This window comes from Festucalex cinctus, chromosome 8 (assembly GCF_051991245.1).
Source record: "Festucalex cinctus isolate MCC-2025b chromosome 8, RoL_Fcin_1.0, whole genome shotgun sequence".
NCBI lineage: Eukaryota > Metazoa > Chordata > Actinopteri > Syngnathiformes > Syngnathidae > Festucalex > Festucalex cinctus.
In genome coordinates this window covers 15,310,889-15,323,813 of record NC_135418.1, presented here as the reverse complement: position 1 = coordinate 15,323,813, position 12,925 = coordinate 15,310,889, and the positions used below count along the sequence as shown (strand labels likewise).

Sequence of the window (12,925 nt, the reverse complement as noted above, 5' to 3'; positions counted from 1 at the left end):
TTTTAAATTACTGGAATTTCGGAACTTGACAGAGTATAATATTTTAGTGACGGTCAAGCAGGCACAGTTTCTGGGCAAAACTAGCATTTATGTCAGAAGTGGGAAATATCGAGGAACCTAACTTCTACTACATAACTTGCTTGACATGAGACTGAGTGTAAAGTAGCTAATGTGTAAATACATAATGTAACTAAGCAAGATTATATTACTTGTACTTTAGTTGTTTGACGTTCTTGAAATGAGGCAGTGAGAAACTTCCCAGATAGCAAAATGTGGTTGAATCAACGTTGAAATATAGTTCGGCTTAAGTGTTGAATCTACGTTGAGATCTAAAGTTTAAATTATACAGAAAGCGCAAGGTTGATAAAATGTTGAGTCAACGTTTGCTTTCCAACCATATATCACTCAATATCAATGTCGTTTCAACCATAATCTAAATGAGAATCTACATGCATCTTTGGTTGATTTTACATTGAATTCTAACGTTTAAATTAAACAGAAAGCGCAGGGTTGATAAAATGTTGAGTCAACGTTTGCTTTTCAACCATAAATCACACAATATCAATGTCGTTTCAACCATCATCTAAATCAGAATCTACATGTATCTTTGGTTGATTTTACATTGAATTCTAACATTTAAATTATACAGAAAGTGCAAGGTTGATAAAATGTTGAGTCAACGTTTGCTTTGTAACCATATATCACACAATATCAATGTCGTTTCAACTATCATCTAAATCAGAACCTACATGCATTTTTATAGTGAATTAATGTGAGGAATAAATGTTTTAAGTTAATCATCATTTACATTGGAATTTACATCTAAATGTACATTATTATTATTACTATTATCATGCACATTAATATAGAACTACTTTTTTAAACTAACAAAAAATATTGGGTTAGTCCACTAGAAAAAAAAAAGTTACCGTATGTTTTTCACCTAGTGTTTCTGCAGATGTCTTACAACTTACTTGGATGTATTATTAGCTTGTTGTTTTCCTTAACCATACTTCCCCATATGTATGAAAATCTTAGGACAGAAAATAGGTTTAATATTCAAACATTTATTAGAAATCAAAACACAGTACTTTGTAACTGAATTCTGGGGAGAATGGAGGCAAAGAAAATAACACCCGTTTGGTTTCTGCCTCAAATAATGTTTGTTTTTATTGTATTATTCTTTTTCTTGACAAAGGAATGAAATAAACATGAAATGAACTGTAGGAACATCAGTGTATAAAGCGGTAACCATTTCACTTTGACTGTACGTCAGTCCATAAAAAGACACACTAAATTTGACTTGCGTTCGCAGTTGCGTCCAAGGCACTAGCATTGCTTGGGATGCCACCGTTACGCTAATGAGCAAAACGCAGCCAATGCTTGACAGTAACACCAAAGTCCTGCTGAGTCAGTGTACGGTCAATCTGTCGAGCAGCAACTGAAAGACAAGATTACAAAAGAGAAGAGAGTTAGTATCCAATACAATTTATTGTTTTAGAAAAAAAGCTGTTCTGTTGTTACAGTAACTATCAGTAAGTATTAAGTACCACTTTTTGTTGAATTTGACAATGTTGGTAAATACATGCGATGTCAATATAAAAACCACTGTAGATTTATTTTAGTTAATTAGGACAATTACAGAATGTTGAATGTGCAATGTAACTAGCTACTAGCATGAAAGTGTGTCGTGTATAGTTAGGTACATTGTTTATTTTATTTTCTATTTTTACGACGACTTAAAGAGGGTAATGGTCAGAGGCCATTGTTCAAATTAATAGCACAAAAGGAAAATGAAGTCTGGTTATTTGGAACGTCGTTAACTCGCTGTCTAGCTGGTGAAATTTAGAAGCTTCGGAGCGAGGACAGCATAAAGATGAAAAGGTAAGGGGAGTAGCGGTGAAGAAAAAAAAAAATACTGATTTTTACTGAGCTAAAGAAAATAATGTTGACATAATTTATTAGAAATGATTGACTTGTTTTGATAGCCACTGCTGTTGCAGGCAAACCTTGTGTTCCAATAAAATATTTTGCAAATATATCGAGTTGCGTATGCCTAAGCCAGGTCATGCTGCACCTCCACAAATAATGGTGCGACTAAATCCTGTGCTGTGCGAGCAACCAAAAATGTTACTCGCACCAGTGCTAGTAGTGGAAAAGTTAGTGTAGAGCCCTGGCCTGATGGAGTCCATCTTGACTGCAATATATTAATGAAAAGACAAAGATACATATACTAATTGCTGTTTTTGTGAAGTATCAATGATGGGGTTGTTTTTTTTTCATTGATTTCGGAATTGACCATTCTCTAATTAATAGATAAATAATGTCTATGTGGAGCCGCACTTTTAAAATGTGTCTTTTCTTAGTGTTTTTTTTAAAAGCTTTTTCTGGGAATTTTCAGTCATTCAAAAATATTTTTGGACAATTCAAAACAATTTTTCAGTTATACAAAAATGTTTTCGGAGAGTCAAACCCTTATTACGAGGTTTCGGGTATTGGAAGGATTCTGACTCCATACCCCAGGTGGAGTGATTTTACACAACAAAAGAAAGCAGCTCAGAACATTCTGCTCAAAAACAACTCTGTGTTGTAATAAGTAGTTTACATAGGCGATAACTCACCAAACATACAGTCTTGCATCACTGTCTCCTTGAATGCCTTCTTGCCAATGCAACACTTGTCTTGCTTCCCTGCCCAGTTGTATTCATTTAACAGCCCAGGGCATTTGTCATCACAGTTGCCATCATCCGTCTGATTAGGTTGTCCGAATTGGTGCCTTCAACGACAGCCAGGTGATTAATCTATGAGAGACAACATTATTATTATTATTAATTTAATTTTTGCACTCAACTTTTGTTGATAGAATTCTCCCGATGCCTGAAGATTTTACTTTGAAGTAAATTACATAACCTTTACTAAATTTTGCAATATTCATATACATCACCCCCTCTCCACCCCCCAGATGACTAATTAAATAACTAAATGACTAAAACTGAAAATAAAAATAATACATTTGTATTTCATTTTTGAATTGTATATTTTTCATCCGTTTTTACTTTCACTTTTAGTAATTTACTTATTTATTTAGTCATTTATTTATTTAGGCATTTATTTATTTTGAATTTTGGCAGTTTTGGTCCTCCATAATTATGCCTTACAAATTGGAAAAAAAAAAAAAAAAAAAAAAAAAAAAAAAAGTGTGCTAAGATTTATGATGATTTGGTTCTACAACAGTGACCTTTGAAAAACTTACCAACTACGAATACAGTATTTCCCTTTCTTCCGGTTGGTCCCCAAGCACCGCAAAAAGGGTTGCCTGAAACAAACAGAAACCCTGTTCAACATTTTTTTTTCACAATGTGATTGTGTTCTTTCATAATCATAGTAGTTATTATTACTCACAAGTTAAATTAACAATGGGTCTAGGTACCTGTTGTAGAGCTGTAATTGTGTTTGTAGTCTTGAAAAAGTGAGTTGTGCACCTAAACAATATCAACAACACAGCATGTAAGTTTCAAACTTACTGTACAAGTCAGCAATGTGTTACCGCAATAATATCATCACAATCATGTAGTACAGTGCGCAGAATCATTTACCTGTCTTGCGCTACTCCTCAGAATGGATTTTGTGGACAGAACATTTTGAAGAAACACTCAGAGCCTGAAACCTGAGCACAACCGATATTCTATTAATTATTATGTTATCTTATATTATGAATTCTGAAAACATACCAACATTACCTTAAAAAAATTTGCACTTTGCCCTCTTCCTCCTTATAGGTAAGACAGACCTCTGCATGTTCTCCTTCCCCATTAAACCTGTGCCAAGTTATATTCTCTGTCACTAATTTCAACATTTGGATGTGGTGAAAGGTAGTTCACCTAAGCTTTCTTCAGATTCTTAGAAATGAATATTTTGAGTGTTTGTTCACTTGTTTACTTACCAAAGAGGTTCACCAAGCTCTGGCCAAGGTACAACATGCCGTCTTAGTTTGAATAAGTAGTAAATTACTAATTAGCCATCTGGTTTCGAAGACGCTGGCACCACCTGTACGCCATGTGACTCGTCAAAACAGCACAAGTTACCTGTACATCAACAGACAACAAATGATATTATAAGCAACAAAGTACAACATTTACACCTTTGTTTTATTACAGTGTGAAAAAAATGTGTTCATTATAGGCTCAATAATTAGTAATTACTAAAAAATACTTTTACTTCCCTCAACAAATAAATATCCTGAAGCATGATTCGACTAGATTTCGTGATGAATTAAGTTATATACAGAAGTTAAACAAATTACAGATAAACCTTACATTACTATACAAGTGGACTTAATTTACTTTAAAAACTAAACCTAAAAGAAAACGCTATTCAATGTTCTATCTTCAACTGTTAAACCAGCCTGTTAAAAACGACTGAAAAAAAGATACATTCTTCATGTAAACGCTCCTGTAGCGCTTCAGTGCCGTTCGTTAGCTTACTAGCATATCAGCAACATAGCACACAGATAGGCTTGTAGTAACTCTCATTGTTAAGAGGCCGTCGGAATTAGCAACTTAGCTTCAACGTTTAGGATCATTCGAAACAATTTCTTCACTAAAACCACCTCTAAAGACCAATATGCTTAGCGACCCAACTGACAATGGACATGGTGATACATATTTGTTTTATTTAATGTAACTTTTACCGACCTGAAACACAGAACGTCGACGTTTGGATTCCCGCTCTTAGCACGGCTGTCGGCAATTTGAAATTCTTCTTCTTCTACGCTGTGTATGACTGTGTGTGTCAGTCTGGTTAGTAGCATGTCCCGCCATCTAGTGGCGTACTGTGGAACAGCGATCCAATAACGTTAGAAAGTACAGTAGATATTTAAATCAACTCGATGAAATTAAAATTGTATGAGATATATAATAGATTTTTAAAACATAACCTGGGAAATGTGTGTAACGCATAAGTCATTCCTCTTTTGTATTTTTTTAATATAATATTATGCACACAATGTACATATCACACAGCACTATAAAAAATACATAATTCAAGCTCTGCATATTTTACAATACAAGCTGAATATTATCCCAGAACAATGTAATATTTGGTGCTAGTGATAATTTGGTACCTTTTTATATGATTATACTCGCAGAGTTGCGTCTCAATAAAATAGCTTCATTACAATATTGCCCCCTAAAAGCTTTACCTCTGAATCAGATTTCCACTAAATGTAAATAATTATCTCTTTCATATGAATATTCATAGTTGTTTTTATTTTAGAATTGTTAGACTTAAAGTTTATGCGTTGCAGGTTGAAACAAAACTGGTCAGATAAAATGAGATTTTCTCTGATCAGCCAGTGAGTGCACCTAACTAAATATTATGGCATTGAAACTATTAACGGGAAAATTTAGATAACCACACACGCACGCACGCACACACCAATGTCTGTGAAGTCAATTCAGTAGTTGTGTCAATATGAAGCCATAAAATATCAAATGTAAAACATAGGAAAATTAAATACTTACCCTTGAATCGCTACAAAGAAATGGTGAACGCACGTTCGAAGAACTTCTCTCTGGAAGCTTCATGAAAGTTCGTTCACAGAATTCACACACAAACTTTGATTGTTTGACCAGAAACATATTGAAATGTCTGTGTGATGATGTATTAAAATTCTTCTTAACATCTGTTATGCAAATAAGTATGTGTAAAAAAAATGTGTGTAGAAAAAATAAATAAATCTGAAACTGCATTTAAGAGTGGGACAAGACTGGCTATACATATGTGGCCCAGAGTTGTAAATTGATAGCTGGGCCAGATGCGTCACACAGCAACTGGCCCACATCCTGTTTGCCAGAGTCAAGCCAGTGCCACCTTTGCTGCTCCTGGGCCATGTTCGGCCCACATGCCTTATGCCAGTGTCGACTGAATGCCACCTGTGCCGGACTTATGCCGGATGTGGGCACATATTTTTGATGACTGGGCTGAAATGCACAAACTAGAAACTCTAACGTGTACAGTTTATTTGGTGGAAATGCCAGGTGTTTCGAGTACATTCAAATAATTTACAAGTTTTGCAAATACAGTGTTCCCTCGTTTTCCGCTGGGGTTAGGTACCAAAAAATACCCACAATAAATGAAATCCGCAAAGTAGTTAGCTTTATGTTTTATATTTATTATAAATGTTTAAAGACTCTAACACCCCCCACCCACCAACCTGTCCCCAAAATACTTCCCCTCCCCCTCTCCTAGTCAATTTCTCAGCTGAAGGGAACAAAAAACGAGAAGGGCAAACATAGATTCAACGTTAATTAAACATTGACCTTTCAAACGTTTTAATTCAACCAAAATACAACGTTGATTCAATGTTATCTTTTAAACACAAACTTCAATGTTAACATAATGCTGTTGAATCAATGTTGATTGACCAATCAATCTTCAACCGTAACCAAAAATCATCCATTTTAACCCTAATTCAACGTTGAATAAACATCTTTTGCTATCTGGGTTGTGGCAAAAAAATATACATTTTTTTCCAATTCTGGTAGATTGATATTTTAATCAATTGAGTTAAAGTAAAAAATAAATCCAACAAACATGGATAAACAACAGGATAAAATGGTAACTCTTTATTTACAATACTTTACATTAGTTTCATAGAAACAGTTTTCACCACACAGTACACATGACACATTCTCAATAAAGGGAGAGGAAACCCCAACCCGTCAGAATAAACCAACTTCTATCACACAGACCATTGTTAATGATACTTACACATTTAACTGATCCTTAAAAACGAGAGCTCTCAAAGACTTAACAGTGCTTGTCATTTAGGAAACATCCCAACCGGGCTGATTATTGGCAGCGCAGCACCCGAAGACATCAGTTCGCCAACCACACAAATGTTCTCTGGTCAAAGTCTGTGACTGTGTGTTGTAAAACCCCATCCTAGAAAAACTGTGTCTCAAGAGTCTTTAATGTCACTCTACACTGCAGTATGGCTTTTACTGAACTGACAGAAAACAGGTCCATGGCACATATGCTAAAAGAGTTCATCCGAATGGCAGTGCCCCAAAAAAGCATTTCCCAGTTAACCTGTTCAGGGTGGAAGTATGTGAATACTGCTGTCAAAACTTCATGAAGTCGTAATGAGACACCAAAGCTGATTTCATTTGCAGATGACCATCTTAAAAAGGACCAGAAACCAGATTATTTTCATAGCAGAACATATATTGTCCTCCCTCGTGTATAAACTCGAGAGAATCTTAACACTATTCCAGTCAACTACCCACCACATTTCCTGATGAAGCTTTTAACGGAATGGCCTTCAGCCCCTTCCATAAATAGATTTGTCACACGAATCTTAGATATGAAACAGCTGAACTAGTTAATGTAAAATACTTATGAGCAATGAGAATCCTTGACCAGTGCAAATGAAGTGTAGGAGGTAAAGAAGTGATTTATCTCCCCAGTCGTGGAAACACGTAGCATCCGAGCTTGGAAGACAGCTTGAGAAGGGGAGAGAAGAACCACCTCTCTGGGCTTGCATTTGTCCACTCTGGACTTAAATAACAAAACGGACAGATGAAGCAGATGAAGTCTAGATCTTTGTTCTATTGGATTTTCATCTTAATACTATAGCACCATCTGAAGCAATTATCACAAGGCTTGACTTGTTTTCTCCTTCAAAACGGCCACTTAACAGAGGCCGCTTAGGGAAAAGAAATCAAGTCCAGTTACGTCTGAACATACCTGTTTGCCAAAAGGGTCAAAAGGTTTGCTTTAAAGTGAGAAAAAGTGCAAACAAGTCTTTCTGACATCCCTGCATGCACCAGAGAGGGTGGCAGTTTGTGGAGGGACTCGACATGGCAGCTTCCAGTGTTCGCAAGACACTACAACAGTCCCAACTGTAGACGTTGGCTGCTATGCTACAGTCATCTACACACTAGTCTAAAAGTTTGGGATAATTGGCTTTTGGGTGAAATTTGGAAGTGAACCTAACACGCACGTACTATTTTACCTTGATAGGTGAACTTAATTTACATCCAATTGCTCTCCAAACTGTTGACATGGTTCGGTACTTTTTGCATTACTTGCCGTTCTCTAACAAGAAGCTGGAGGGCAAAATTCAGTGATGATATATGCATTCAGAAGTGCAGCACAGGTCAAATTAAGTTCACTTGGAGGTGATAGCGCACTTCAAGTACATCTCAAAATGTCAATATCCCAAACGTTTTTTGTGAATCATTCAGTGATTGCCTTACGCAGAGTCTGTAGGGAAGCACAAGTACACATCTGTAGAGCTAAGATAACCCAGAGTCGGGTATAGGGGCTTCCTAAAGGTCCACAAGTGTCCTTCGAAAATCTTCCAGATGGATCAGAAGTGGCGCTTGGAGGTCATTCAAGCAGGTGTTTCCGCGGACCGATGCGAGGGCGGTGGGAGCGGCGGGCGTCGGCCGCGGCGGCGCCTCCGTCGTTTTCCCGGCAGCTCTGGCACACGTACGTTTCGGGCACGTGGCTCTTGCGGATCTTGGCGCACGACAGGTGGATCCAGGTGTGGCATTTGTTGCACTCGATCATGGCGCGGCCGGCGAACGGCTTCATGCAGAAACACGTCACCAGGTCCCACGAGTCGTCGTCTGAGGGCCACAGGAGAGAGAAAATGTGGTCACCTGCTTGCTTTTTACATCTCAAAAATAGTTCTGAATTTAGGTCCATGTTATCTCATTCCAAATAAAAAATGCTTATTCATTTATTCATTCAACCTTACATGATAGTGATATTTATCGAAGTGCTTACCTGAGTCCACCATGATATCCTCATCCTCTCCCGACCCATCTTCGTCCCTGAACACCACCTGCTTGCCCTGACGGAACACCGTTCTGCTTCCAGAAAGGCCCTCTACCTTCTGAACCTTGACCACTCCTTCTTCCAGGTCCCGTCCATCCCATTGGCTCCGCTCCTCCTGTCGCTCCTCTTTGCACTGGGACGTGCTTGTGACGCGCTGTGGATGGAGCGGGATGCTGAAGTCGTCATCCGGCTCCTCTTTTATAGGCAAGTCGCCGAAGGGGAATGGAGGCGGCAGTGACGACTCGGGCGACTTGGCTAGCCCATGTTCCTCGCCGGCCTGAAACTCCCTCTCCTTTCTTCTCTTTTTCTTCTTCAGCTTCTCGGCTTTCCTACGATCCTCTGGATGCAGGCCGGTGAACGTGTGCTACACGAAAGATCAATTTGGTCAAATTTAGAGGACATGCAGACATGGAGCAATACAGTGATCGAGCTAGCTATGTAGCTATCTAGCTATGTAGATACTAGCTAGCTAGTTATGTAGATAGCTACAGCTACATAGCAAGCAATGTATCTAGCTAGCTCTGTAGCTAGCTAGCTAAGAGCAAAAAGGTTCCCCATCCCTGTTTTACACTACAAGCTCAACTCACATCTTTCTTAATGTGACTGGACAGTGTGGCCCCCAGCTCTGGATGGTTTCTGCTCCTGTCCAGGGGGACCATGAAGGGGTGTTGGGGACAAGACGGCGATGGCCCCGGGGTCCAGCCATCGCTATCAACTGTGCTTCCGGTGCTGTTGGGAGGGCTGGAAGTACTGCGCAGTGAAGAGTTCTGTAAACAATAAAACACTTGGATGATTTTTTTTCTTTTCCGAGTAGGTACAGGGGCCCCTTGGTTAGCAACGGTCCTGAAATACAAGTTTGTGCAGCAGCGTAGGAATACAGGATTTCATTCCATGACTAAGCTTCTAACTCGATTGAGTCATATCAGATCAATTTGCCCTAATGAAATAAACAGAAATGTCATTAATCCATTCTAGCCATGTTGCTGTGAAGACTGAATTACACTATTAAATACACTAGAATAAGACTTACCTCTTGGGGGTATGGGATGTAACCAGCATATGCCAAAACAAATGTACAAAACTGGTTAAAATCTTCCACTGTCCTTTTCCTCTTCCTGTAGGGTGGACTGAAACCCTGGAACACAGAAACATGAGTTAGCTCCAGTGGTGAGAAGTAATTCACTTACAGGCAGTGTGGTGGCCTCGTTATCAAGTTTTCATGCGCTTGTGTTTTGTCATCATTATCCTTTTTCAACAGCTGCATAAGTTATTAAGTTGCATAATAAAAAAATAAATTTAAAAAAAGATTTACAGAGACAGGTAATATCAACTGCGGTTGAAATCTTGGATCTTCTGAGGCAGAAAAACAGCGTCAGCAGCGATATGGAGGAATGTGAACCAGGGAACAATAACAATGACAGCAACAGATTTGTGCAATTAAGATAAATGTGTAGCGTCTTCTGACAGCCTAAACACCCTAAGTTTCACAAATTCTCAGTTTAATTTGAAGGTGAGGGGAAAAAAAATCATACAAGGTGAATTTCTTCAGTGATCACTAGCCAATTTAACATTTTTACTCTGTTTACAACATTGCGAAAGTTGAGCTTTTATTTTGGAGAGCAATATTTAAATTATTATTTTTATGTTTTAGAAATTGTTCCATCTCAGCTATTTTATTGTTCGACATTTCAAGTTGAAAGTGGGTATAGCACAATGGTTGACTGTACAAAACCATTTTAACTTGTGTGAAAATGCAATACATTCTGTACTTTTTTTTTTTTTTTTTTTAATTCAAGAGCGAATCGGTGCTTCTACTTTTTTTCTTTTTCTTATTTTGAAGTTCTGCATTGGTAGAGTGCGGGTACTATGGTTAGTCTGGTTGCTCCGATCTACAATTTCTGAGGTTCCACTATACTACCTCTCATCAAGCTCCTTGGTCTTGAATGTGCGCGAGACACTTGTGAGAATGAACATTTGAGCAACAGTCATCCGAAAAGATAAGACAACATGACGACAACGTGCTTTGGTTGAACATAAATGTACCGTTGGGGGTAAATCGGGTTTATTTGCCTTTTAAGTGTCTTACGATCAGTGCTTCCAACCCCCCCACTTACAAACGTAACTGTCAGAGAAAACAAATGCGGGCTAGCAATGGACGGTCAGCAGTTAACAGACGGCTGTGCAGCCTAGCTACGGCTAGTAAGTAACGGTGGAGAGTCAAGCGTAACAAAGCAATGTTGGAGGATTTTTTTTCTTCCCAAAAAGTATCACATTCACATTGGCTGTCGAAACAAGTAGCGATCGTTTGTTTTCGAAAACACTTTCTAATCGGGTGTCGCTACCATTACGTTTTGCTAGCATACATTAGCATGTTAGCAATGATGATGATGATGATGATGATGGAATGTTTTCGAATCGATTGAACGTTAACAATCTGTCCAGAGTATTTTCAGGAGTAAAATGGGGTTTGTCGCGCGTATACAAAGACGCACTTACAAGTGTTAAAGTCGACGGACGTTGGGTGCGAATGCAGAAATCACCGTCAGCAAGTTATCACATTCATGTTACTACGTTATTTCAGAGAATTTACAGGCTAGCAGTGCGGTGACAAGCAACCAGCAAGTTGACAATCGCTTGCGTCGTTAGCGATAAAGCAAAAACAACCCGACAGACCAACGATGACTTATTGAGATAATCTGTCACTTACCTCCGACTGGAAAGCAGGAGACGTCGACGGCTTTATGTCGCCCATCTTCTCGGAGTGTTGTTAGGACTATTGACAGGCGACGCTGCTGTGGCGTACAGAGTCGGTGCCACTGTTTAATCGCCGAAGCTAACGTAACGTACGTTACTTTGGAAAAGCTCGAAGCCTACGTGAATGCTCGAATGGGACCCGGGCCAGATAAACGTTTAAAATCGTTCCCTAAGCACAATACAGTGTGCCCATGGACGCGTCCCGTAATGTCTTCTTCTTATCAGTTAAAATGAAATGTGGAGGGGGGAGCGGTTCGGTTCGCCTTGCGGCTGTCACCAGCAGCAGCCTACTCGCCTGCCCCCTGCACGCTCTTCTTCGCTTCATTTCAGGAAACGTGTTGGTTGGTTGTTAAACGGCGTGACTCACGGGCGCCCTCTTTAGTACAGTACCGTATTAGGCATTCCAACATGATGATGAAGATGTGTCGGCCCAGTTAAGACGCTCCAGCGTTAATTGGATTATATATCTAAGTTACTTTCTCAGCTTCCCTAAGTATTGGTCAAACCCCTCTTTAGCCCCAGGAGAGAGAGAAAAAAAAATCCTGGAGCCATTCCTGCTTATTTCACTGAGGGTCAGAGACAGAAACATGGAAGACATTTGCTCACCACAAATCAATCTATGTATCAGTTACTGTTTTTATTTTCACTGGCAATTAAAAAAAACAAAAAACAAAAAAAATCACCCACACACACCCACACAAGTAGGTGAATATGACTAGGTTTAGAATCCTTCTGTAAACAGAGAATGCTCCTTTAACCCCTGCAAAGATATTACTTGGGGCCTTCAGTGTGACCATTGTTATAATTGAACAGACCATTAACTAGGGTGATTCCACCTGACCCAACTGTCAGTGGCAAGCAGAGGCCTTTCCATTTGACTGTTGTCATGCACCCCAAGAGGGATCCGCAAAATCAAAGTATGGGACTTTTAAAAATGTTTCGCGGGCAACAATATGGTTTTGTTGTTGTTGCTTGTAACGGCCATCCTGCATATCAATCGGTCATTCACTCATCTTTTGGCAAATCAGCATGTTTAGGGTCACTCTTCCTGTGGAATGAGGTGATCTTTGGGAGGAGAGGTCAGGACATTGTGAAGTCAGACAGTGGGTGATGCCTCAAATATCTGTAGAGAATGCTTTTTTACAGTTGTTTGACATCCCCCCATCTCTTATAAATCTCATTACACTACATTGCGTAAACCTCTTGGGATTTTGTACTTGGGGTGAACCAGTTTTTATTAATCCTGAATCAATTGTGAATAGAAAATTGATTCAGGATTAATAACCAGATCCTGAAAAAAGGCTTTTCTAGACGAAGAGCACTA

The 12,925-nt window shown here is 38.9% G+C and overlaps 1 protein-coding gene and 1 long non-coding RNA gene across 3 annotated transcripts; both read right to left on the bottom strand.

Moving 5' to 3' along the window:
- Window positions 1-1,139: 1,139 nt before the first annotated feature.
- LOC144024303 (uncharacterized) lies at window positions 1,140-6,116 on the bottom strand. 2 transcript variants are annotated; one of them, XR_013284727.1, is made up of 8 exons: window positions 4,485-6,116; window positions 3,944-4,085; window positions 3,741-3,818; window positions 3,597-3,667; window positions 3,431-3,482; window positions 3,254-3,316; window positions 2,622-2,801; window positions 1,140-1,441 (listed from the first exon to the last, which is right to left on the bottom strand). It is a non-coding gene; the product is annotated as an uncharacterized LOC144024303 (long non-coding RNA). The 2 variants fall into 2 exon arrangements; XR_013284726.1 differs by having other exon boundaries at window positions 4,695-6,116.
- Window positions 6,117-6,611: 495 nt separating this feature from the next.
- phf13 (PHD finger protein 13) lies at window positions 6,612-12,037 on the bottom strand. The gene is made up of 5 exons (XM_077530358.1): window positions 11,555-12,037; window positions 9,878-9,982; window positions 9,435-9,614; window positions 8,797-9,211; window positions 6,612-8,636 (listed from the first exon to the last, which is right to left on the bottom strand). Exons 1-5 carry the CDS (start codon window positions 11,597-11,599, stop codon window positions 8,395-8,397), a joined length of 987 nt encoding a protein of 328 aa, XP_077386484.1. The 5' UTR covers window positions 11,600-12,037; the 3' UTR covers window positions 6,612-8,394.
- Between the last annotated feature and the right edge of the window lie 888 nt (window positions 12,038-12,925).

What these genes read in the sequence shown, in the direction of transcription:
- phf13 (XM_077530358.1), bottom strand. Translation starts at nt 11,599, where the DNA reads ATGGGCGACATAAAGCCGTCGACGTCTCCTGCTTTCCAGTCGGAG. An exon ending in CCAGTCACATTAAGAAAGAT is followed by an intron (nt 9,212 to 9,434) that starts GTGAGTTGAGCT and finishes TCTTTCGTGTAG; the next exon opens with CACACGTTCACCGGCCTGCA. An exon ending in GGATATCATGGTGGACTCAG is followed by an intron (nt 8,637 to 8,796) that starts GTAAGCACTTCG and finishes TGTGGCCCTCAG; the next exon opens with ACGACGACTCGTGGGACCTG.